At 49.0% G+C, this 24647-nt stretch overlaps 2 protein-coding genes across 2 annotated transcripts; both read right to left on the bottom strand.

The window, feature by feature from the left end:
• Positions 1 to 1133: 1133 nt before the first annotated feature.
• Positions 1134 to 3117, bottom strand: CSF3 (colony stimulating factor 3). The gene is made up of 5 exons (XM_047081504.1): positions 3021 to 3117; positions 2744 to 2898; positions 2209 to 2316; positions 1923 to 2069; positions 1134 to 1565 (listed from the first exon to the last, which is right to left on the bottom strand). The coding sequence occupies exons 1-5, from the start codon at positions 3031 to 3033 to the stop codon at positions 1401 to 1403; spliced, it is 588 nt and encodes a 195-aa protein (XP_046937460.1). The 5' UTR covers positions 3034 to 3117; the 3' UTR covers positions 1134 to 1400.
• A 6638-nt stretch (positions 3118 to 9755) lies between these two features.
• PSMD3 (proteasome 26S subunit, non-ATPase 3) lies at positions 9756 to 24634 on the bottom strand. The gene is made up of 12 exons (XM_047081235.1): positions 24272 to 24634; positions 21864 to 22054; positions 20181 to 20318; positions 18014 to 18150; positions 17091 to 17281; positions 16847 to 16950; positions 12580 to 12694; positions 12357 to 12476; positions 12109 to 12212; positions 11686 to 11841; positions 10420 to 10470; positions 9756 to 10211 (listed from the first exon to the last, which is right to left on the bottom strand). Exons 1-12 carry the CDS (start codon positions 24483 to 24485, stop codon positions 10134 to 10136), a joined length of 1599 nt encoding a protein of 532 aa, XP_046937191.1. The 5' UTR covers positions 24486 to 24634; the 3' UTR covers positions 9756 to 10133.
• Positions 24635 to 24647: the final 13 nt, after the last annotated feature.

The raw sequence follows: 24647 nt of genomic DNA, 5'->3' as shown, positions 1-24647 counted from the left end.
TCAGATCGGAGGCAGAACTTGAGGGAGAGAAGTACAGGGCCGGGAATTTGAGTTCTGACCCAGGTTGTCACCCTGAATTCAGATCCTAATCTGTAAAAGGCACTTACTCTATTGTTGTGGGCAGCTGTGAGTATGGATGGGCTGGAGTTTATGGAAGATGATAAACTGACCAGCTCTGTGCAGACATTAAATCCTCCCTTGCTTTGGGCCAGTGTCTGTCCATGTCTGGACTATTAAGACTCCCCAATCCCACGTTCTCTCCCAGTATGGTTGTCCATCTGCCTTCTGTCTTCCCACTAGGCTGTGGCTCCTTGAGGCCAGGGACCATACGTGCCTTGCCCACTGCTGTGTCCCTAGCACTTAGCTCAGTGCCTGCACAGAGCAGGTACAAGAGAAATCCATGCTAAAGGCGTGAATGTTGATGAGCTAGAGGACGGCCCTCTTCCTCCCTGCACCTCCTCTTTCTCTCCCTCTGGCCTCACCCCCCACTCAGCCCTCCCCCATCCAATCCCTGGCTGGGCACCAGCTGGACTCAAGAAAGAGGAAGAACGTTTACTGGAGACAAACAAAACACTTTATTATCACAGTTTGGCTACAGTGAGAAAGTGGGGGCAGAGGTGGAGGGTGAAGAGTTGAACGTTCCTCTCACTCCATCACACAGGCCCCGCACTCCCAGTCCCCTTCCAGCGAGGCCGGTAAGTGACTCTCTGCCCGGCCCTTGAGGAGTCAGAATCCTGACCCTGGTGAGGGTGGGGCAGGCATTAGAAGCCTGTCATTGTCGCTACGAGGCATCCAGAAAGATGAGAAATGTCAGCCATGCCTGGGCTCCCCATACTGGAAGTCAAAATATTCCCCAAAACATCTTGAAAACTAGATTCCCCAGCGAATTCGTGGGACCCCAGGGTCAAGCTTTCCGGCTCTGGCTGCCTCTGCGGGCTTTACTGTGTAGGAAGGGGACGTGAGAAGCAAGGCCTAGCCCACCTGGCATGCGCCAGCCACTTCGGTGAGGCCAGAGCGAGGGAGGACCCGGTAGGGGAACACTGCTGTTTAAATATTAAACAGGGTTGTCTTGTCTCCCACTTGGGAGACTTCCTGATGCTTCCGAGGGACTCAAGGTGGGTACCCTTGGGCTAAGGGGTTCACTGGGGTTCTTCCCAGTGCCCACCACAGAGCCAGGCCAGGGAGCAGTCATAGAAATCAATACGTGGTATTTACCTATCCGCCTCCCAGTCCCGGGGACAGATTTTCTCCCTGCTACAAGCAGGAGAATGAAACTCAGAGGTGGCAGGAAGGACCCAAGAGTCCAGGGCTCCTTTCTGCTCTTTCTTGTCTTTAAATACTAGGTTTAAATAAGCATAAATATTAAATAAAGATAAATACACTCGTGGGGGAGGGTTTTTTCAGGGCTTGGTGAAGTGGCGCAGAGCACGGTATGCCACCTCCAGGAAGCTCTGCAGGTTGGAGGCAACCAGGGTGCCTCCTGCCCGGCGCTGGAAGGCCGAGGTGAAGGTTGGCATGGTGCCCTGGGTGGGCGGCACTGCAGGGGCCATCCCCACGTCTTCCATCTGTGGGGGGGAAAGACGAGATCAGCAACCAGGCAGGCCCTGCTGCAAGCACATTATTAAATGAGGAAACGCAAAAGGCTGATGGGCTGTGGAAGATCACACGGTTAATGGTGGGGCCAGGCCTTGAACCCAGGTCTGTTTCAAGGTCCGGTGATCTGTCTCCCGCCCTCATCTAGAGAGTGGGGAAGGGCCAGCAGCGAGGGGAGCCTGGGATGAAGTGGTAGCTCCTTACACACATGCCTGGGAGTGCTCCCATCCCGTTCCTAAAGAAGTGGGATACCCAAGCCTTCAGCCCAGTCTTTGGGGACCAGCTCAGTCCAGGCCCCGAACACTTGCCATTCCCAGCGAGGCTCTCACCTGCTGCCAGATGTTGATAGCAAAGTCGGTGATGTCCAGCTGCAGCATGTCCAGGGTGGGGGCTAACTCGGGGGATATCCCTGCCAGGGCCTGCAGGAGGCCCTGGTAGAGGAAGAGGCCACTGTGGAGTTGACGCAGGCAGCCCGTCTGCGGGACAGAGTAGGGCGTCAGAGGTTGCTGCCCGGGATGCTCCTTTCGGGGCCCCAGATTGGAGCCTGGAGATCCAGGGAGACTTCCAGACCATCCTTCCCTCCCCTCATCGCCCTCCTCCCGTCCAGAAACTCACCAGCTGCAGGGCCTGGCTGGAGCAGCTGCTCAGGGGAGCCTGGGGGATGCCCAGAGCATGCCCAAGCAGCACCAGCTCCTCAGGGTGGCACAGCTTGTGGGCGGCGCACTGGGGACAGGAAGGATGCTGAGTGAGGGGGTCCTGATGGGGCTGGGCTGCTTCTGCTTCCCGAGTCCAAGTCCTCCCCGTTTCTCCAAGATCTTCCCCTCCCTCCTGGTCCTGCCAGGCTGCTCAGCCCCATTCTGCCCTCCTCTGTGATTCCAGGCAGCTGCTCCGAGAGCACCAAGAGCACCGTCCCCGCGACGTTCTCTCCCCCCAGTTCCTGGCCAGCCTTCCGTGGCTCCACCTCTCCCTAATTTTCTCCCCGTTCCCGCTGGGTCTCTCCTCTCCCATGTCCCTCCCTGATGATGTCTTCCTAGTATTCCCGTCCCCTCCCTCAGCTCTTGCCCCTTCCTCCCTCCATGCAGCCCTCTGGGTCTTCTTTCCTCCACCACCCCTCTCCAGCATCTTTGTCCCCTCCTGGCCTCTCACTCACCAGCCTCTCCTGCAGCACTGTGCCATCAGCCTGGACCTTCCTCACTTGTTCTAAGAACTTGAGCAGGAAGCTCTGGGGCAGGGAGCTGGTAGGGCCCAAGGGGGTGGCTTCTTGCACCATCCAGAGTGCGCTGTGCCACAGCAGCAGCTGCAGGGCTGAGGGCAGATAGGGGCTCAGGAGACATGCTGTCCACTCCCGCCGGGGTCCCTTTCCAGGGCCCAGGTTCCCCCAGCCCCTCTACTACTCCATCCTCCCTCCCTGGGGCTGGGACACTCACCGGTCAGCTTCATGGGGCTCTGGGCAGCAGGCTTAGCAGGAGGTCTGGGTGGGTCTGCAGGCTCTGGGCTCTGGCAGGGATCAGCTCCAGAGGGCCTTTATACGTAAGCCCATGGAGGCCTGGAAGGAAATTACCTGGTGCTACGACTAAGGCTTAGTAATAACTTTATGCAAATTTGGCGTTCAGGACAATGCAGGGGGGCTGGGACAAAAAGCTGTTTGCGAAAGTTTTGTGAAATTGTGGAATCTCTGATCCTTCTTTGACGTCCAGTCCCCTTCAAACTCCCTTCCTCCCCTTAGCCCCACCCAGGCCCGAATTGCCCCAGGGTGTTTGATCAGAACCGCTGAACAAAGGCCGAGCCACTGATAAAAGCCCTGGAGGCTGGAGGCTGGTCAGACTGACTGGGGAAGAGGCCAGCCTCTGGGCAGCCCCTCCCTCCCTCCCCTGGATCTGCTGGAGCAGTCCCCTGGCACTCTCCCTTGGGATTCTCAAGCCACCTGCTCCCTAGGCCCCAAATTCTGGGAGGGAAGAAGCTAGTTTTACCCCCCAAACTCCCAGGAGGCTGCCTTCCTGAGTCCCCTCCTGATGGGCCAGGGGCCTGAGATAGGGACATTGGGGTCTTGCCTCCCATCTCCACCCCACACTTTGATGGGCATCATCCCAGGCTCCTGTCACAAACTGGTTAGCTGGGAACCCCCCAATCCCCCTCCATGACTCATTCCTTTAAGCCCCCGGAATCCTGGCAGAAACCAGAGGAAACCGGATGTCTGTCCCAAATGAAGCAAGACCTTTGAGGCTCTGAGTCTCTTGGTTCACCTGACCCTGCCCTTCCTCCTCCTCCCGCACTATGCCTCCCTCCAATGGTGTCCACCAGCGCTTTGGAATTGGGGGCATCTGTGACACACGGCTTCCCAGGCCAGGTTCACTGCCAGAGTGTGTGCTGCCCTGAGCTGGAGAAAGGCTGGGAGTGAGAAAGAAGAAGCTGCCCCGGCCTCAAATCCTAGAGCCAGGCAAGTCTGGGAGTCTGTTCTGACCCCAGTGAACCGGCGCCAGAGAGGAAAGTGCCTTGCCCAAGGTCATGGATAGCAGAGTCAGACTCACAGTTAGTCTAGGCCTCTGCCTCAGGCTTGAGGGTTTCCCACAGGACTTGGGGCCTGACCAACCACACCCAAGGCTGTCACTTTCTGTCCCAATTTACCTCACCTCAGGCCAAGGAACAGATTTCTTTGGATGAGGAGTAGGTGTGTCTGCCTGGGTGAGGCCACCTCTGGGGCTGGGGTGCCCCCTGGTGGCCACCGCTGGCAGGGACTTCACGTGCCGATCTGTTCACATCCTGCCTCTGGTCTCCTGTCCACCTCAGGCTAGGCAGTTGGCAACCAAGCACTGACTGAGACCAGGTGTATGCCCAGCTCTGTGGGAGCAGAGGGGTGGGTTTAGAACTGTGGAGGTCAGGAGACTCATTTGCAAAACGTGCCCCTTCACCGTCCCCCAAAGAATCTCCAGAGGGCTCAGCTGGCTTCAGATGTTGTGCCGCACACTCTCCATACATTATTGAGTGTATTCCTTTCAACAAGCCCAGGAGGAAGGTACTAGAACCATTTCCCCTTTTACAGAAAATGAATATGACCTTGAAGAGGTTAAGTAACCTACCCAAGTAGCAGAACCAAGGTCTGCCCTGTGCCACAGTCTTAAACTCTTAACCATGGAATCTTTTTTTTAAAGCTTACTTATACTGAGAGAGAGTGAGAGCGAGAGCGAGAGCAAGAGAGCACGTGCAAGTGTAGGAGTAGAGCAGAGAGAGAGGGAGAGAGAGAGAATCCCAAGCAGTCTCCACCCTGTCAGCCTGGAGCCTGATGTGGGTCTTGATCTCACAAACTGAGATCATGACCTGAGCTGAAATCAAACACATAACCAACTGAGCCACCCAGTGCTTCAACCATCAAATCTCTTAATCAATGTGTGGACTTCCTCACCTGTGGCCAGGAAGTTCTAGACCCAGACTCCTGTCTTTATCGACAGTCCAAGTGTGTAGGGTGTTTGGTTGGGTGGCCAGAATGGTGAGAGGGCTCAAAGATCACAATTTGAAGAAAACAGGCTGTTTTGATTGGGGAATCAAAGGAGGGGGTTGTTGCCTGGTCTCAAGGGCTGGACGTGGGACAAGGAGTGAAAGCCACAGCCGGCTAGTTTCCAGATCAACAGAAGTGACTAGCGGTCACAAGTGTTAGAAGATGGAGCGGGCGGCTTCCAGGGGAAGTGAGTGGCCCATCCCAGGAAGTGTTCTGGCATCCATTCCACAGGGAGAAAATCCAAATGTTGGCTGGCAATCATTGGGTACCTCTTATCTGTCAGGTACCTTCCATTACACTTTTGTCATTTCATCCTACAAACCAAGTGGAAGGATGTGGATTATTCTCATTATAAACAAGGGACAGACTCAGACAAGTGAAGGGTCTTGCCCAAGATCACAGAACTGGTCAGGCGGTGGAGCCAGGCAGGATTTGCAGTCAGGCTTCCCTGTTGTTCCCATTACACTACCTTCCTGTTCAGATAAGCTGTACCTCTTGGAAAATGGCTCAGTCCAGACTTCGGCCTTACCCATGGGAGAATAAAGACCAGGTAGAGAGCCAGGGCTAGTTACTGGCCATGACGCACAGGCTGAGCTGGACCAAAACGATCTTGGGGCAAAGGGCCTGGCTCTGGAGACCCTTAGCTGTCATTCAGTCTTCCAGCTTCCAAAGGCTTTCCCTGGTGTTTCTTAATGGCCAGAACTGGCCAGCAACTTCCCCTCATGCTTCCTGTTTTCATCTGGTGCTGGACTTGAAGCATCTTTCTAAGGGCTGTGGAGTGACTCATTTGTTGCAGACTCGGCCTGTGAGCCAATTTATGTACACCTCGTGTCAAGAAGGGGTTTTACGTTTTTAAACGGATGGGCAACAAAAGAATATTTCATAACATGTATACATCATATGAAATTCAAACTCCAGTGTTCTTGAATAATTTCTTTACATATTATTTATAGCAGCTCTGAAGGGCAGAAGTGAATAGTTGTGACAGACTGTATGGCTCACGAGCCTAAAAAATGTGCTATCTGGCCCTTTGAGAAAAGGTTGCAAACCATGTGCACAGTGCCTATGTGCTAGGAGACACACAGTGATGTCCTCTGCGGCACTGTTAATATTAAACCAGTGCACATCAGTAGGGGAAGGGCTAAATAAACTGTGGTCCATCCATACCACATAGGCTTCCTTCCCCCCGAGCCCCTCACGGAATGAAAACTCAGTGAGGAAAGGAATTTATTGCTCTTAATAAAGCTGAATTGCTTTATTTAGTTGTTTCCCAGTGCCTAGGACAGTGCTGTGCATGGTATCACCACTAGATCTCAAAACCAATGGCGAGTGAAAAGAGCAAGTTACATTCATGTGATACATCATTTAAAAGATTTAAAAACACACAAAAATGCTGCAGCAACTTCTTACTCAACACGTTTCTGGAGGCAAGGGAAACAAAAGCGAAAATGAACTACTGGGACCTCATCAAAATAAAAAGCTTCTTCACAGCAAAGGAAACAATCAGCAAAACTAAAAGGCAACCGACAGAATGGGAGAAGATATTTGCAAACGACATATCAGATAAAGGGTTAGTATCCAAAATCTACAAAGAACTTATCAAACTCAACACCAAAAAACAAATAATCCAGTGAAGAAATGGGCAAAAGACATGAATAGACACTTCTCCAAAGAAGACATCCAGATGGCCAACCGACACGAAAAAATGCTCAACATCACTCACCATCGGGGACATACAAATCGAAACCACAATGAGATACCACCTCACACCTGTCAGAATGGCTAACACTAACAACTCAGGCAACAACAGGTGTTGGCGAGGATGCAGAGAAAGGGGATCTCTTTCGCATTGTTGGTGGGAATGCAAGCTGGTGCAGCCACTCTGGAAAACAGTATGGAGGTTCCTCAGAAAACTAAAAATAGAACTACTCTACGACCCAGCAATTGCACTACTAGGTATTTATCCAAGGGATACAGATGTGCTGTTTCGAAGGGACACATGCACCCCAATGTTTATAGCAGCACTATCAATAATAGTCAAAGTATGGAAAGAGCCCAAATGTCCATGGATGGATGGATGGATAAAGAAGATGTGGTGTGTGTGTGTCACACACACACACAAACACACACACAATGGAGTATTACTCAGCAATCAAAAAGAATGAAATCTTGCCACTTGCAACTATGTGGATGGAGCTGGAGGGTATTATGCTAAGTGAAATTAGTCAGAGAAAGACAAAAAATCATGACTTCACTCATGAGGACTTTAAGAGACAAAACAGATGAACATAAGGGAAGGGAAACAAAAATAATATAAAAACAGGGAGGGGGACAAAACAGAAGAGACTCATAAATATGGAGAACTGAGGGTTACTGGAGGGGTTGTGGGAGGGGGCATGGGCTAAATGGGTAAGGGGCACTAAGGAATCTACTCCTGAAATCATTGTTGCACTATATGCTAATTTGGATGTAAGTTAAAAAAAAATAAAAAATAAAATAAAACCACAAAAAATAGTGTATTTTGTAGAAGATAAAGTACAAAAACATAAAGCTGGAAGGCTACTTACGGAATTCATCAGAGCGGCTGCCTCTAGGGAAGTAAGGGAAGGGCCTGGGAAAGAAACAAGATGGGCTTCTGACTGATCTGTAATGGTTTTCCTTGGTTGAAAAAAATGACATGACAACCAAATGTCACCATTTATTAAACTTGGGTGGAAAAGTCCACGGGTATTTGTTAGGTCATTCTTTCTGCTTCTCTGTAGTTTTGTAATTTAAAGCAAAACTCAAAAATCAAAACAAAAAAAAACAAAAAAAAAAAGAAAAGAAAAAAACCCACCCAACCATAAAGTGGAGAACACAGTGAACTCTCCAAGCATAAAAAAGACACTAAGCTTCTCCAGGAAGAGAAAACCAAGCCAATGGGAACGAATTAAAAGAAACTTCCAGAAAGTGAGCAGAAAAATAGTCTATCATAGAGTCAAGGTGGGTGAGAACCAGGAAATCACGTCAAATGACCCCAACTCTCTGTAACAGGATGACATACTCTCCAATCTGTTACCAACCAGGAGAGGACCTGAGGCACTCTGGGCCAGGTGCTGACTCTGAAATTTGTTAGCATTGAGGGGCACCTGGCTGGCTCAGTCATTGGGCATGTGACTCTTCCCCACATTGAGTATGGAGACTACCTTAAAAAAGAAAAAAGAAAAAAAAAAAACCTTGGGGCACCTGGCTGGCTCAGTTGAAAGAGTGTGCAACTCTCGATCCTGGGGTTGTGGGTTGGAGCCCTACCTTGGGTGTAGGTTAGTCTTTTTTTTCTGAGAGAGAGTTTCATTACACTTGGGAGGTGGCAGAAGCTTCAGGGCAAGTGGGCAATGCCAGATTACTGTGATCAAGGCTGGGATGGGACCAGGACCCAAAACAAGGCCAGTCAAAAACATGCCTTTAATGGAAATTAGGGATACTGCAAGATGAAAATCTTCAGTTGGTAATGAACACACAAACAAGACTTCATCAAACCCAGTGTGCCAGGTACTGGGCAAAGCCCCGGGAGGACAGAAATGCCTCTTCATGCTCTCGAAGAACCTACAAGCTAGCTGGGAAGATAAGTCTTTCACACCACCTCCTGAGAGGATCTGATCTCGAGCGAGTGTTCCAGATGCCAGGGGGATAAATCACTGTGAGGCAGGAAGCCTGGGGGAGGTGTAGAAATCCTCGAGGTGGAGAGCCAGAGCGTGGCAGGAGAGGGAATGCAATTAAGCAGAGGCAGAAACCCATGAGGCCGTGTTCAGATAACAGCGTTTGGCAGGAACAGAGAACATGTACAGCAATGTCCCAGGCGCCAACAGAGAACAGCAGTAATTCAATGACCCGAGATGGGGAGCATCCCCGTCAGCGGCTGGGAGACGTCAAGACTGAGGCAGACACATTTCCCCACTATCTGCAGCTGGAGCCACAAGGAGGCCCCTCCGGGCTGACCCAACTCTCACTCTCAGGGAACAACCCGTCTCCCATTCAGTAAGGCCAGCTGGGCAAAACCTGCTCTCAACCTGCTGCTGCAGCCTCATCAGAGACCCTTCTCTCCTCTTGCAAACCTCCCGAGGGTCAGACCCCTGCCATTTCTTTGATCCTCTAGAGGTCTAGATTTTTTTTTTTTTTAATGTTTATTTCTGAGACAGAGAGAGAGAGACAGCATGAGCGGGAGAGGGACATAGAGAGAGGGAGACACAGAATCAGAAGCAGGCTCCAGGCTCTGAGCTGTCAGCACAGAGCCTGATGCGGGGCTTGAACTCACAGACCGCGAGATCATGACCTGAGCCAAAGTCGGTCGCTCAACCGACTGAGCCACCCAGGCGCCCCTAGAGGTCTAGATTTTTAACTTCAGAGCCAGGTCATGGAATCTTATCCTTTATTGGACAGATGTGGGAAAGGAGATGGAGAGGTTTAGTGACTTGCCCAATACTGGCCAGCCAGGTAGATGGGAGAGAGGCCCTCCTGATGCCAGATCAGCAGCTCTTCACCCTGCCCTTGGCCTCATTCTCATCCACAGTCACATCAGGTCCCCAGATTACACTGGGGCTGGCCCTCCCAAGACCAGGAAGGAAAAATCTGGGTCTGTCAATACTGTAGGTATGAAGAGTGCAGTCTAGTTATTAAATGATGCACAAAGAGCTTTGGAGAACTTTTTATTGTTTAAAAATCATAATTGAGGCTTCAAAAAACATACAACCCAACACATGTCCCGATTCCAGTCCCGGACTTCCGGGAGAGCACAGATTTCCTCCCATCTTGCTGCCCACACCACTAGCCAGGACCCTGCCCTGGGGAGGCTGCCTGCCCACCCTCCTGCCCACCATGTGATATGTCACTGGCTGGGGAGAGGTCCTGGGGTGAGGTGGGGGTGACTGGCTCCCTGCACCCCTCACCCCCTGCACATATGCTGTCTGTGAGACATGTATGGTAAAGGGGCCAGTTCCCTGGGCAGGGGGCCCCAAGGGGAAAAGATAAAGAGCCATTCCCGACTCACCCCACTCCTCCCCAGCCCCCCAGCTCAAGGGAAGCTGTCATCATCATCTTCGGCCATCTCCTTGGCAAACTCCAAGTCCTGCTGCTCTCGCTCGCGCCGTTCCTGGGGCAAGAGGTGGGGTGAGAGCTGGGCTGCTGGGGACCAGTGAGGCTCTCTCACACAGTGCTTCACAGAGCCCAACCCACCCCAAGGTCAGGGACTGCCAGAGCTTCAGAACTACTCCCAGCCCTTCCAGAAACTGCCCCCCACTCTTCCCTCTCTGTAGGGAAGTTTGAGCTTTCAGTCTTATCCAAAGCAGAAAGCACCTTACCTCTGCAGACTCCAAGTCCTTGTTGTACGATTTGGGAGGAAACCTCATGGCCTGAATGAAGCACAGTAGAGACAGGAGCAAGATAAAGACAAGGCATGCACTGAACATATGTTTATTGTGCTCCTTCTGTGTACTGGGCACCACAACATGAATTAGGCTATTCATTCTCTAGTTTAGTCTAGTGAGGAGCTAGACATAGAAGGTAATTACTACTATACCATGTGGCAAACACTGGAAATGAGAATCAAGACATTCTCACTGGCTAGGGAGGGGGACTGGCAGTGAGGAGGAAAACAGAGGAAAGGAACTGACTGCTTGCGGGAATGGAGGAAAGGCATTCCAGGCAGAGGTTTCAATGTGTGAAAAGGCCTGGCCTGAGTTCAGTGGGGCCAGCCGGGGGGTGGGGGTGGAGAGGGAGGAGAGGAAGGAAAAGTGGGTAGAGAGGAAAAGAGCACCTGGGAAGTGAGCCTAGAGACAAGGGGAACCAGGTCACAGAGGGCCTTTCATGTCTCCCCGAGAACAACATTTACCTGATTTTAAGCAAGGTAACAACATCCCTAGTTTCTTGGGGCAAGAAGAGGCCAGGAAATTTGGCAAACAGAGGGCACCTGGGTGGTTCAGTTGGTTAAGCATCTGACTCTTGATTCCGGCTCACGTCACGATTTTGGGGAGCCCTGGGTTGGGCTCTGCACTGACAGCACAGAGCCTGTTTGGGATTCTCTCCCTCTCTCTTTGTCCCTCCCCTCCCTGCTCATGTGTGCTCTCTCTCTCAAAATAAACTTAAAAAAAAAAAAAAATTTGGCGAACAGTACCAGCACCCAACTCAGTGCCTGCCACAGGATAAGAGCTTAACGACCTTTTGAGGAACTAGATACCCACCCTACCTTTTCCACAATTCAGACTTCACTAAGTGTCTTAAGACAGTGATTTCATTTAATGTCCTCAACCCTGCAAAACAGACAGGGCAGGTAATCTCCCCATCGGTTTCATAGATGGAGAAACAGAGGTTCAGACAAGGTGAAGGACTCAGATTTGGAAGCAAATCTGGAACCCTGTACTGTGAATCCATCTGGTTCCCTCCCGGGCAACCAGACCCTTAGAAGCAGGTGAAGGTCGTATAGGCCCACATGCCAAGTCCTTCATTCACTCTGGGACCCCCTGCCCTGCCATTCAGGGACTTTACAGAGATGGTCTGGGATCTAGGCCAACCTCCTCTGAGGAATTCGCAGGTGCTGCTAACCCCCCTCTACAGCCCCGGCTTCTCACCTTGACGGACATGTTGTGGATATCTAGACAGAAGGAGATGCGCTGGTGGAAGGCCAGCTGGGGCTCACGGGTGGAGTAGATATCAATCATCTCCTTGGACTGGACGTAGCCCTTCTCGTGGTTGATGCTGGCCTCAATGACACCATCCCGGATGGCCTGCCGGCCCCCAAATAAAGGAAAAGTCACCAGAAAGCCCATCTTCTAAATCTGAGAACATCCTGTCCTGTCCCTCTCCTCCTCACACTTGTACACTCACTCACGTACACACACTCTCTGGCAACTTCCTGGCCTCATTGTAAGGCCAGCACTCCCTGAAAAGACCATGCCACTACTGAACCCATTCCCTTCCTTGGCCAGTCTCCCATTCCCACCCCTTGAAATATGGCAGGAGGGTAGCAACTGCAGTCCCGGAACTGGCTCCACCTTGGCAACAATGAACTCTGCATCCTCTGGGCTATCCAGCTGCAGCTTCTGGGCGATGTCGGCCAGGGAGATTCGGGAATAGGAAAGGCTGATCATGCGCACACCTGGGAGAGGAAGGAGCACTGGGGTGGGCAGGGTGGCCACAGACCCTCTGCCCACCCATGGACACCCACAGGGTTGCCGCCATCCCTTGCAGAAGCTGATCTGGGTCCTGCTCTTCCAGCAGCTTCTCAGACTCAGATCCACACCTGTCTTAATGACGTTGTGCCGTAGTCGGATGATTAGGGTATAGGTCCCATCTGCTTGAAACTTCTCTCCAAACTGGTCCAGGACCTGGTTGAACTTGGCAAGGTTTCCGGTCCTGACAGCTGGAGCGGGGAGGAGTGGATCAGATGATGCAAACGGGCAAACCCACTGAAAAGGCCACAGCGCTAGGGGTCTGGCAAGCTCTGGGAGCGGGACCACCCTTACCTTGAGTAAGAAGGAAGTAGGGCATGAGCGAGCGCTTGAGAGATGGCTGACGGAACTGTAGCCGGTCTGGGATCTCCCCAAGCAGCAGCTCCACCACAATCAGAAGCTTGTGCACCTGGCAGTGTGTGACACAGGAACACAGTGGGCAGGGAGCCCCAGCAGGAGGGAGAAGGGAGAGAAATGGGGCTTCAGTGCAGTCAGACGCATTGGGAAACAGGGAAAATGGCGCTGCGATTAGGCCCATGCAGAGCTGGGCGTGGAATTGAAGATCTGCCTCCAGAGCCAGGTACTGGGAAGATCTGCCTTTTTGCCCACACTGAGCCCTAAATTCCAGTTAATCTGGCTAATCCATACACACTGCTCTGCCATGGCAACAATCTGGAAGTACAGGCCAGATGGGTATGTCCTGTGGCTCCGAAATAGTGAGAAAACAGGGCTTAGTGGCCTAGGGAATGGAGTGTGGGTCAGCCAAAGATGCTGGTTAGAGAGGTGGATCGTTCCTGGAGGAGAGGAGGTGAATGTGTAGAACAAGTTATCTGGGTAGAGGCAGAAGCTCAGGAAGGGGACTGGCAGAACCTCAGTGAATGACCCGGGTATGGATGCAGAAGGCTGGCTGGAAAATTTGGCCCTTCCTTCTCCATAAAACTGTGAGTACCTCTGTGCGCCTACCATGGATTCAGTACCATGGGAGGAAAACCGTAAGAGGGGTGACGCCTAGCAATTAAGGAGCTTCCTACCAAGTGGGACGAACAGGAACACAGACAGCTAGATCGTGTGATATCAAGAGTCACAAGAGAAGTAAGGGGTTAAAATGGGTAGTGGGCTGGGGGCACCCGGGTGGCTCAGTTGGTTAAGTGTCCAGCTTTGGCTCAGGTCATGATCTTGCGGCTCGTGAGTTCGAGCCCCACCATCAGGCTCTGTGCTGACAGCACAGAGCCTGGAGCCTGCTTCGGATTCTATGTCTCCTCTCTCTCTGCCCCTCTCCTGCTTGCTCTCTCTCTCTCTCTCTCTCTCTCAAAAATAAACATTAAAAAAAAAATGGGTGGTGGGTGATCATGCCCACACCCACCCATATAATATCCATGATGTTGCCCAGTTCCCTGGAGTAATCCATGAGTGAGGGGAAATGCAGGAAAAAGGCTAAAGTTAATATACGCCATAGGATTCTGATGAAGCAGAAAAAGGAAGGAGGTTGTTTCAGTCAAGGAAACAGATTAGAAAAGAGGTGGGTAAGTGTGAGGACACACCCCAAGAAAGTCTGGAAGGCAATGAAAGATGATGGGCCAGTCTAAGGACGTGCTGTTTTGAAAACCAGGCTGAGCTCAGAGTTTGGAGACAGTATGCTAGTATATACTCACTAGCTAGGAAATGCTGAGTAACGAAGTCCTTGGTATCCTAGTCCCTAAAATAGGTGGCAGTGGCACCGGACCGTAATGCCCAGCCTGCCTACCTCACGAGACTGTAATGCTCTATTGTGCAGGTAAGGCAGAGCAATGCAAGCTTTCTGGGCAAGGCAGGCACGGGCCTGGAGCTCTTTTTAGTTAGGCAGTTGTGTGGAAGCTGGGTTGATAAAGGGGAGGATGATGACCAGAAATGCTAGTGGCCTGAACAAGGGCACCAGTGATACCAGAGAGGAGACAAATACAAAAGACATGGGGACAAATCAACAGATAACTTAGTGATGTGGAAGGAGGGGTGGTGGTGGTGGTGAGTCTGGGATGATCCTGAAGCTCCTATCTTGATTGGGAGAGCAGAAGGAAGGACTGGTAAGGGGTACTCAGAGGGGTTTGCTTTGGACAAGCTTTGTGTGAGGAGTATCTATACAGAGATGTGTGGTGGGAAGCTGGATTTGTAGATCTGGTGTTCATAAGAGGGATCAGAATTAGTATCAAGCTGAAGTCTGAACCCCCAAACTCATATGTTGAAGTCCTTAACCCCTCAGGACCTCAGAATGTGACTACACAGGCACCCCTCAGCGATATCACAGGTTCGGTTCCAGATCACAACAAAGTGAGTATCACAATAAGGCGAGTCAAAGGACTTTTTGGTTTCCCAGTGCACACAAAGTTGTTTACACTGTACCATAATCTATTAAGTATGCAATAACATTATATTAAAAAACAAAAAACACTATATGTACCTTAATCTGAAGATACCTTGTTAAAAAACGCTATCATCTGGTCTTCCAACAAGTAGTAATCACTGATCCCGGATCAGCATAACTGATATCATAATGAAAAGTTTGAGGGGTGCTTGGGTTGCTCAGTCAGTTAAGTGTCTGACTCACGGTTTGTGAGATCAAGCCCTACACGGAGCTCTGCACTGACAGCAAGGAGCCTGCTTGGGATTCTCTTTCTGCCCCTCCCCAGCTCATGCACGCACTCTCTCTTAAAATAAACTTAAAACAAACAAACAAACAAACAAACAAACTTTGAAGTATTGTGAGGAAGACCAAAATGTGACACAGAGACATGAAGTGAGCAAATGCTGTTGGAAAAATGGCGCCGAGACACTTGCTCATTGCAGGGTTGCCACTAACCTGCAATTTATAAAAAAGCGTGTATGTGCGAAGTACAATAAAACAAGGTATGCCTGTATTTGGAGACAGAGCTTTTAAAGAGATAATTAAGGGGCATGAGGTCATATGAGTGGGTCCTAATCCAATATGACTGGTATCCTTATAAAAGATTAGGATACAGTCAGGCAGAGAAGGAAGACCATTTGAAGAGATTAGAAGATGACGGCCATCTATAAGGAAGAGAGGTCCTTAGGAGAAACTAAGCATGCGGACACATTGATGTTAGACTTCTGGCTTTCAGAACTATGAGGAAATAGATCTCTGTTGCTTAAGCCACCCAGTCTGTGGTAGCTTGGTGTGACGGCTCGAACAGACTAAGATAGTTAGAAATGGATTCTGGTGAAGCATCATGGAGGTCTGTGTTGAGCCATGCAAGCAAGGAAGCTCACCCAAGGAGAGAATGCGAGTTTCACTATGGGTGAATAAGCTTTCAAAGTGCTGTAGACCCCACTTTAAACCTGAGGCCTCTTTTTACACATTTTCCTTCTCTCTGCTTTACTTCAAGCTAGCTTCTCTTTTTCCATCCCTTCCTAGCTCCTCCAAGGCCTTGGCCCATCACCTGTTTGCTTAAGTCCCTCTGGGTGGAAGTTTCCCTAACTCTGCTTCTTCCTCTCTCAAGCAACCACTCCATCTCTTTCCTGGCCAAAGATCTCTCACTCTAGCCCTTTCTGCTCCTTCCTGCTGCCTGGCTCCACCACAGAAAACTCTGAAACCTTATCCATCTTTACCAGAGTAAAGTCTGGTTTGAGAATCCTACTTTACCCCACAATGTCTCTCTCCAGGACACAACAATTTATATGCTAATTACCTGTGTTTTCAGAAACTTTAGTGTATGTCCTATGTTGTAAGTAATCAACATTCTGCACATGTACTGTGTATGTCTGAAAAGCCATTCCCTTCTGGAAAATTCTACCAATTTGCAAGCACCAGATTAAATTTAACTTTTTAAAGATGTCTTTAATTATTTGACCAAAATCAAACCTGTCTTTCTTTGAACTTCTGAACAGAAACAGACCAAATCTCAACTACACTGACTTAATCATTGTACATTTTCATCCTCTCCTCTTTCAAGCGCACTAGGAGGTAGAGGTCACGTTGACGTGGGAACAGAGGTTTGTAGTCGAGAAACCTGGGTCCAAATTCTGGCTACCAGGCTCTGTGACTTTACAAAGGTTCTCAAGCCTTTCTAGGTCAATGTTCTTTACCTATCTCACAGTGCCTAATACCAAGGTCACTACTCAAAAAAAAAATACTAGGGTGACTGACAGCTATTAGGTGGCCAAGGTTTATCTCCACCCAAACCAGTCAGCCTTATGGAGATTTTCTGGATTCCCTGGCTACAGAGAACACTGCTCCCAAATGGGCATGTGAGAAACCAGAGAAGAGCCTGGGAATTGTCAACATAATCCGGGCCTGTGCCTGGAATGACTGTAAAGAGCGCTGGGGCAATGGGAATATTCTAAACCTATCTACCAAGGAGAATACTCTCTCTGAACATAACCACCAGAGGTGCAGCTAGTATCTGCTTAATGTGCTTTGACCAATGTTATTACCCATAAATGCACTATGCACAATGATACACCTTTTGGATAATGAAGGTTAGGGACACCTTCCTTGGCCTGTGTAGGGAAAGAGAACCAAAGCCTTATCAGATGAGTAAGTAGTGTAGGGATGAGAACTGCTGCTCACCGTCTGTTTGAAGCCGACAGCTGTGTGCTGAGGGGCCTTGCGAAGGGCATTGGTCATTGTTCTCCGGGCCTCTGAGTACTCCAACTGAATAGCTTTGATTCGCCCTGGGGGTAGAGAAGGGAGTGGGTCAAGAGAATGCCATCATCCAAAGCCCCTTGCAAACCAGTGTCAAATGGGTGTCTCATGCACCAAGTCAGCCTGAGACACCTTCTGATCTGACTTAAGGGTCGGGCCCATCGCTCACCTGTGTAGTAGAGGTACCTGGCCCACTCATTGTTGTTGGCCTGCTCGGGGAACACGGACTTGGACACCAGCTTCTCAGCCTGGTCGTACAAGCTGTAGTGTAGGTAGTTCCGCAGCAGGAGGTTCAGCAGGGTGGCCTGCCCATCCGCATCATGCCGAAGGGTGGCTGTCCGGAGCCGAGCATGCAAGAAGCTTCAAGAAGGAAAGAAAAGAGATATCAAAGGGCTCAAATAAGAACTCTTTGAATTGCTTTGACCTCTCCATTCTCTCTCAATTCCAAAAAAAGTGACACAGACTGCTTTTCTGGTTTTTCACTGAATACTCAACTATTGAGTGCCTGCGGCGTGAAGCACTATTCTAGGTGCACCAAAAGGACACAACTCTGCATTCTCGTGGGGGTGACAATGATCATGATAAGTAAGTGTATTACTTAGCATGATAGAAGGAGATCAGGGCTATGGAGATAATGAGGGTAAGTGTAATAGGGAACACAGGAGGTGAGGAGGATGGGGTTGCAATTTTAAATAGCTTGATCAGGGTAGGACTTGCTGAGAAAGGAACAATTAAACGAAGGCTTGAAGGAAGTAGGGAGAAGAGCATTCTCGGTAGAGAGAAGAGCGTGCCTGTCATGCCCCAGGAAGAGCAGGGAGGCCAGTGTGGGGAGTCAGGCGAGCAGAGGGTGCTGGAGTCAAGAAGGCAGTAACAAGGGCCAGAGCACATCAGGCTTTATGTGCTATCACGAGGACTTCAACTCTTCCCTGAGGAAAATGGGGAGCCACCACAAGCTCTAAGCAGGGGAGTGAAATGTTTTCTAGCCTGGCCTTCCACCCTTGACCTACCAGTCAGTACTCCCTTGATGTGGAGTAAAGGGAAGAGCCTGGGGGATAGTTCTTAACTTTAGGGTCAGACCTTGGCCACCCGTACCTGCGCACCACATCCAGCTTGTCCAGGAACTCATAGACCCGGGCATGATAGTAGTAACACTTTGCGGCCACAAGGTCCAGGGCCCGGCGGTTCTGAGTGCTGATCTTCTGCATTAGGTCATCAGAGATCTTCTGTGCCTGGGGAGGCAGCCAAAAGAGAATCTAGTGGCAGTTCCTCAAAAGCTTGGACATGGAGCAATCACATGAACCAGCACTCCCCTTCTACGCATAAATCCAGGAGAATTGGAAACATGTTCACATAAAAGCTTGTATGCAAATGTTCATAGCAGCATTATTATTACCAAAAAGTGAAATGATCCCTCCAAGTGCCCATCACTGGATACATGGATAAACTAAATGCAGCATATCCATACAATGGAATATTATTCACCCACAAAAAGGGCTGGACTACACATCCACACTACGACATGGACAAACCTACAATATGTTATGCTAAGTCAAAGAAACCATACATAAAAGGCCATGTATTATATAATTCCATTTACATGAGATGTCAGAATAGGAAAATCCATGAGCCAGAAAATAGAGATGAGTAGTTGCTGGAGGCTGGGGGGAATGGGGAATGACTATTAACAGCAATGGCGTTTCTTTTGGGGGTGACGAAATTATTCTGGAATTAGACAGTGATGATGGTTGTACAACCTTGTGAACACACCAAAACCCACTGAACTGTACACTTTATTTTTTTATAACTGTTTTTAAAGTTTATTTATTTTGAGAGAGAAAGAGCCTGAGTGAGGGAGAGGCAGAGAGGGAGAGAGAAGAGAATCCCAAGCAGGCTCTGTATTGTCAGTGCAGAGCCTGACACAGGGCTCAAATTCACAAACTGTGAGATCATGACCTGTGCTGAAATCAACAGTCAGACGCTTAACTGACTGAGCCACCAGGAGCCCCATAATTGATTTTATTTTATATCTTCTTTTTTAAAAGTTTACTTATTTTTGAGAGAGACAGAGAGACAGAGAGAGAGGGAGGAAGAGAGGTGAACTAGCAGGGAAGGGGCAGAGAGAGGAGACAGAATCTGAAGCAGGCTCCAGGCTCTGAGATGTCAGAGCAGAGCCTGACGCAAGGCTCAAACCCAAAGGCTGTGACATCATGACCTAAGCTGAAGGAGGATGATTAACTGAGCCATCCAGGCGCCCTTCATTTTATTTTAAGTACTCTCTGTACCCAATGTTGGGCTCGAACTCATGACCTGGAGACCAAGAGTCAGACGCTCTACTGACTGAGCCAGCCAGGTACCCCTGAATTGTACACTTTAAAGGGGGTGAATTATGGGGCACCTGGGTGGCTTAGTCAGTTGAGCATCTGACTTTGGCTCAGGTCATGATCTCACAGTTCATGGGTTGGAGCCCTCCCATAGGGCTCTGTGCTGACAGCTCAGAACCTGAGCCTGCTTCAGATTCTGTGTCTCCCTCTCTCTTTGCCCCTCCCCCACTTGCACACACTCTCTCTCTCTCAAAAATAAATATTAAAAAACTAAAAAAAATTAAATAAAATAAAGGGGTGAATTATATTTAGAAACAAACAAAAACCAACTCAAGGCAAGGCAAGGAAAAAACAAAAGAGGAAATTGAGAGGGACCTGTCATTTCTTAAGCATGCTCTTGGGACAGTGGCTGTGATGGAAAGAAGTCGGCCCCAGTCAGAGGGAGAAGTGGTAGAGCAGTATCCATGGAGTTGTTCAGTCCCATGAAAAGAGCTGCTACTTATTAAAATATTGTGAAAGCTTACTATATGCAGATCATTGTGCCAGTATTTTACTTAATGCCAACAATGATCTTGTAAATTGGGCACTATTTTCCCCATTTGACATAAGGCCAGGAGAAATTAATTTGCCTAAGGTATAGCTGGGATTTGAACGTTGGTTTCTATCTCCAAATCTCTATCCTAACAGAATCCACGACACCGGCACTATGCCACAGACAAGCACAGAATGGTGGCCGCCAGCCCCTTCCCATGGTGTCTGAATGGGAGCTGAGGGGGCTTCCTGGATGTGGAGTTAGGTGTGTTCCCACATGGGGTAAGAGTCTGGGGGGCTGTTTAAGAGCCCAGTGATCCTCTCCATTTCTTCACCAGAGACAATCTCTCCCACAAAACCCATGCACTGCTTGGGACATGTTAACCTTGCCCACTGGCCCTGGATACCTCTTTGTAGCGTTTGCTGTTCATCAGGAAGATGACCACGAGGAGCTGTAGATAGGCTTCCACCTCAGGCAGGAGGGGTGCTGATGCAGCTTTTCCTGTTCGGGGACGGAACTGTAAATCAGCTTCGGTGTCCATGGGCTAGGAGAAGACATGAATTACTGTGGAAAAGCTCAGTCAGATCAGCCAACCAAGAATTTACTAAACACTCACGATGAATGCCTACTATGTGCAAGATTTTTCTAGGTATTGGGGATACAAAAATAAAGATGGCACAGAGTCACCTTCTGAAAGAAGTCAAGGAGGCTGGCAACAGAAACAGGAAAAGGGTTACAGGAATGTAACAGACATCTTTACAGAATATAATGGGGACAGAAAGGATGATGTAAGGACCCCTCAAAAAACCTACAATCTAAGTAGAGATTAAACCACCACACCTGGAACCACTGCAAATTTGATCAGATAGGGTTTAATAAAGTAACATTAATTCTAGAGATGAGATCAAGAATAATGAGATATAATTTTTTTTTTGTGGGAACAAAGGAAATTTGGGGGAAGTGACATATACATAGTACTTATTATCAGATCTAGTCACCAAAGCTGGAATAATATGCAACAGCTCAAAAAGCAAACATGTTGGGTGAATTTAGAGATATAGGGTTAAAAAACATTCCAGGTGAGGTTGGGGGGAGGGTGCTTTCTTGTTCCCAGACAATACACTCTTCTTCATCATTCCACCTCAAGGGATTGAGTTTTCACATCTATGGAACAGCCTGTGAGCGTATAGGATTTTAGTGAGATGAAGGTGGCTGAAGGGACAACGTGGTTTGAGAAGGGTCAGGACCTGTACATAAGGGGGATTTTACAGCCGGAAAGGAAAAGGAGAGGTCTTTCGTGGCATGGAGACCACTGCCTGCACCAAATTTCATCACCATTCACTATGTGCCAGGGAAGGTTCTAAGACATTCCTTTACTCAGCCTCATCCCCCGAATCTGTTCACTACATTTAACAATGAAAATGAGGCATAAGGAGGTTAGGTCACTTGCTCAAGTCCCACAAGTACCAAATGGTATAGCTGGGGTTCAAATTTGACTCCACCTCCAAAACCTGTATTCTTTTTTTAACATTTTATTTTGGTTTTTTATTTATTTTTTGAGAGAGAGCACACTCACACAAGATGGGAAGGGGCAGAGAGAGGGAGAGAGACAATCCTAAGCAGACTCCACCTCACAAACTGTGAGATCATGACCTGAGTTGAGATCAAGAGTCAGACGCTTAACTGAACCACGCAGGTGCTCCCAGAACCTGTGCTCTTAACCACTGTTTTATACGTCCTCCTCAGTGAGGATTCAGAGGTGGTGGTGGTACCTTCTCCTAGGACAATGGAGACACCACCCAACTGGAGGAGAGTGCTCGTGCTGAGGAGCAGCGTTAAGTGAGTTTGGTTCAAAGGGTCCTGATTCCCAGTTTTTTCCCCTGACTCAGAAGAATGACACTATAGGGCAGAAAGATGGTTCCCTTGTTAGGGGACAAATGAGTCTTAAAATGGGCTGCTTTGCTTCACTACTCAGCTACAGCAGGTAATCAGACAGGTCTTCAGGATGGGAAACATTACATCAAGGGGTGGGGTGGGGGGATGTGGTCTGAGACCAAGCCTGCATCCTTTAAGCACCTGACTCACTCACCTCTTCCAGGAAGGGTAGCAAGAAGTCTCGAGTGGCATTATTTGAGGTGAAGAAGCCATGTACAGCCTTATACAGAACGTAGTGGTTGAGGCGACGTGATGTGGAAGGGAGCATCCGCAGGGCCCTCAGCACAAATCGAGGCTCCTTGCCCGAAACTGCCTTCTCCAGCTGTTTCACATGCTCTTTAATGTCTGTGGAGGACCACAGAAGAAAACAATGTTACTTCCAATTCTTCCTATTCCCTCCCACCCTCCAGGCAAGTAGTTCTAGGGAACCTCTTATAAAAGGGCAAGATGTAGCCAACCACTTCTTTTGCCTAGTAGGGTTAAGCAATACTTACAGATGCCAAATAATGATTTTAAGACATAACCAAGAGACAAAAATTAAAGCTGGGGTAGGGGAAAGGGTAGAGGGTGACAGAAAGAGGAAGGTAAAGAGAACAACAAAAAACAAGACAAACACATGGAGATTTAACAGATCTCTATACAGGAAAAGACTTTCTAAATGTAAACAATGGTAGAGGGGCACCTGGCTCAGAAGGCTCTTGATTTTGGCTGTCATTATCCCATGGTTTGTATAGGACTTGGCACTAACAACACGGAGCCTGCTTGGGATTTTCTCTCTCCCTCTCTCTGCCCCTCCCCCACCCTCTCTTTTTCTCAAAATAACTTAAAAAAAAAAAAACGCAATGGGAGAAGTCATACACATACACACACGTGCGCGCACACGCATGATGAACTCCACTCTAAAAAATCCTTCCGAATAACTGAACAAACAAAAAAAATATTTGCAACAAATGTGACCAGAGAGTCATGTTCTTATTTTACAAAGAACTTGCATAAATAATTAGGACAAGTAAAAATGAACACAAATGGGGCACCTGGGTGGCTCAGTCAGTTAAATGTTTGACTTTGGCTTGGGTCATGATCTCACGGTTTGTGGGTTGGAGCCCAGCATCGGGCTCTGTGCAGACAGCTCAGAGCCTGGAGCCTGCTCTGGATTCTGTGTCTCCCTCTCTCTGCCGTTCCCCCACTCAGAGTGTGTGTGTGTGTGTGTGTGTGTGTGTGTGTGTGTGTGTGTGTCAAAAAAAAAAACATTTAAAAAAACCACAGACAATACAAAAAGAAATATAGCTAACTGACATGAAAATACATTTTACTAGCTTCTGAATAATTGCAAATGGAAATGTTTTCAACTACCAAATTGGTAATATTTAAGAAATCATAACAGTTACCAGTGAACAGGATATTTCTGTTGGGATAACATAAATCAGTACAGTTTCTCTGGACAATACCTACCCAAACCTTAAAAACGCCTACCCTTTCAATTCAGGCATATTTAGAATCTATACTGAAGAAATAATTGTAAAGGTAGACTAAAAACCTGGTCACAAAGATGACTGTTGAAAAATTATTTATAACAGTAAAAAACTGGAAACTAAAGTGTCTAGGAATAAGGGAATACATTTCATTGGTAGTTTCTTAGTTACCTTTGTACACTTAGCATAGGGTGCCTGGGTCCCATCAATGACACAGTAATGATAACTGCTAACATTACAGAGGGTTTACTATGTGCCCATCATTAGAGAGAAAACCCAATGAACAATCTGGTTCCACTTGATCCAGAGCTGGGAAAATAGCACAAGGGTCACAGTGGGAAGCTCTCAGTCTACCCACTCCAAATGTGGACAGGATCTCTAAGAAAAATGTGAATTTGGAGGAGCAAGAGGGCTGTAAGAAACTGGAAGCAAGCACTTAGGAGAAAAGAAATGGAGGAATTGGTTCATATTTTAGGTCGAAGATATTAGGAACTCAAAGATGACACCTAAAAACTTGCAAGTCTGTAAAATGTTTAAACTCTTTAGAAACAGGAGTAAGGGAGCAGAAGTACATTGGGATTGTTGGGGAACCTTCGTTACAGAAACAAGAAAGCAAGATACTGAGTAGAAAGTCTTCTCTTAGGTGAATTTACTAGAGATAGCTAGCAAAAGAAAACTTTTGTAGTCTTAAAATTCAAGGGCCAGTATTCTGCGTCACCCTGACACCCTTTATACACAAATACAAACACTGGTTTCTGGTAGGATCAATCATATGCTGGGGGCGTTAAAATCAGTTCGGTGGATGTAAACAGAGTAGGTCAGAGAAGACCTAGAAGAGGGAGTCTACAGGCCCAGTGAGACCTACTTCTAGATGCAACTCAGGCAGAGGAAGGAGGTGTGTGTGAAGGGAGGAGTCCGGAACCTGGAGACAAGGTTCAGTTAATTGGGACTGGGGTCGGGAGTGTCAGGGGACTGGAGGTGGGCACTGGGGATATTCCTAAAGAACCGGGGATGGTGGAAGCTGCGCTGCGGATCCCGAGGAGCGCTGTCATCCGTGATCACAGCACGTCCCCGGCCCGGGCTCTCGTACCCTCCAAGGTGACGGTGTCCAGCTCTCGCTGGGAGTGCTCAGCCGCCGCCGTTTTGCTGTCAGCTTCTCCCGCTGACGCGCCACCCGCCGCCGCCTCCTCTTTCATCTCCACATCCTGGGGAGTCGGGGGCGGCGGTGGTTCTTGCTCCCCTCCGCCCGGCGGCGGCTTTGCCTTGTCCGCGCCGCGGCGGCGCCCCGAGCCCTCCTGTTTCATGGTGCCCGGGGTCGCGGCCTAGTCCGGGGACAGAGACCGGGGGTTCGCGTGAATCCTCGCACCAGAAATCAGGAACCGAGCCGGGCCTGCACACGAGCGCGGGCTCGCGACGGGCCGCACGATGACTGAGCAGCTGCAAACCCTTTCCCGGCGCTGGGCCTT

Source organism: Lynx rufus, unplaced genomic scaffold (assembly GCF_022079265.1).
Source record: "Lynx rufus isolate CCGP_SWC_20201006 ecotype Redwood Valley unplaced genomic scaffold, mLynRuf1.p SCAF_18, whole genome shotgun sequence".
Lineage (NCBI taxonomy): Eukaryota > Metazoa > Chordata > Mammalia > Carnivora > Felidae > Lynx > Lynx rufus.
This window is presented reverse-complemented; position numbering and strand designations above follow the sequence as displayed.

Bases quoted from the DNA above. Each gene is read 5' to 3' on its own strand.
- PSMD3 (XM_047081235.1), bottom strand. From the start codon at position 24,485: ATGAAACAGGAGGGCTCGGGGCGCCGCCGCGGCGCGGACAAGGCAAAG. The intron at 11,842-12,108 runs GTGGAGCCAGTT...GGGGGCCGGCAG, and splicing joins CAGAGTTCATTGTTGCCAAG to GCCATCCGGGATGGTGTCAT. The intron at 10,212-10,419 runs GTAAGGTGCTTT...CTCTTGCCCCAG, and splicing joins AGGACTTGGAGTCTGCAGAG to GAACGGCGCGAGCGAGAGCA.
- CSF3 (XM_047081504.1), bottom strand. The intron at 2,070-2,208 runs GTGAGTTTCTGG...TCTGTCCCGCAG, and splicing joins CCAGCCAGGCCCTGCAGCTG to ACGGGCTGCCTGCGTCAACT. The intron at 1,566-1,922 runs GTGAGAGCCTCG...TCCCCCCCACAG, and splicing joins CTATCAACATCTGGCAGCAG to ATGGAAGACGTGGGGATGGC.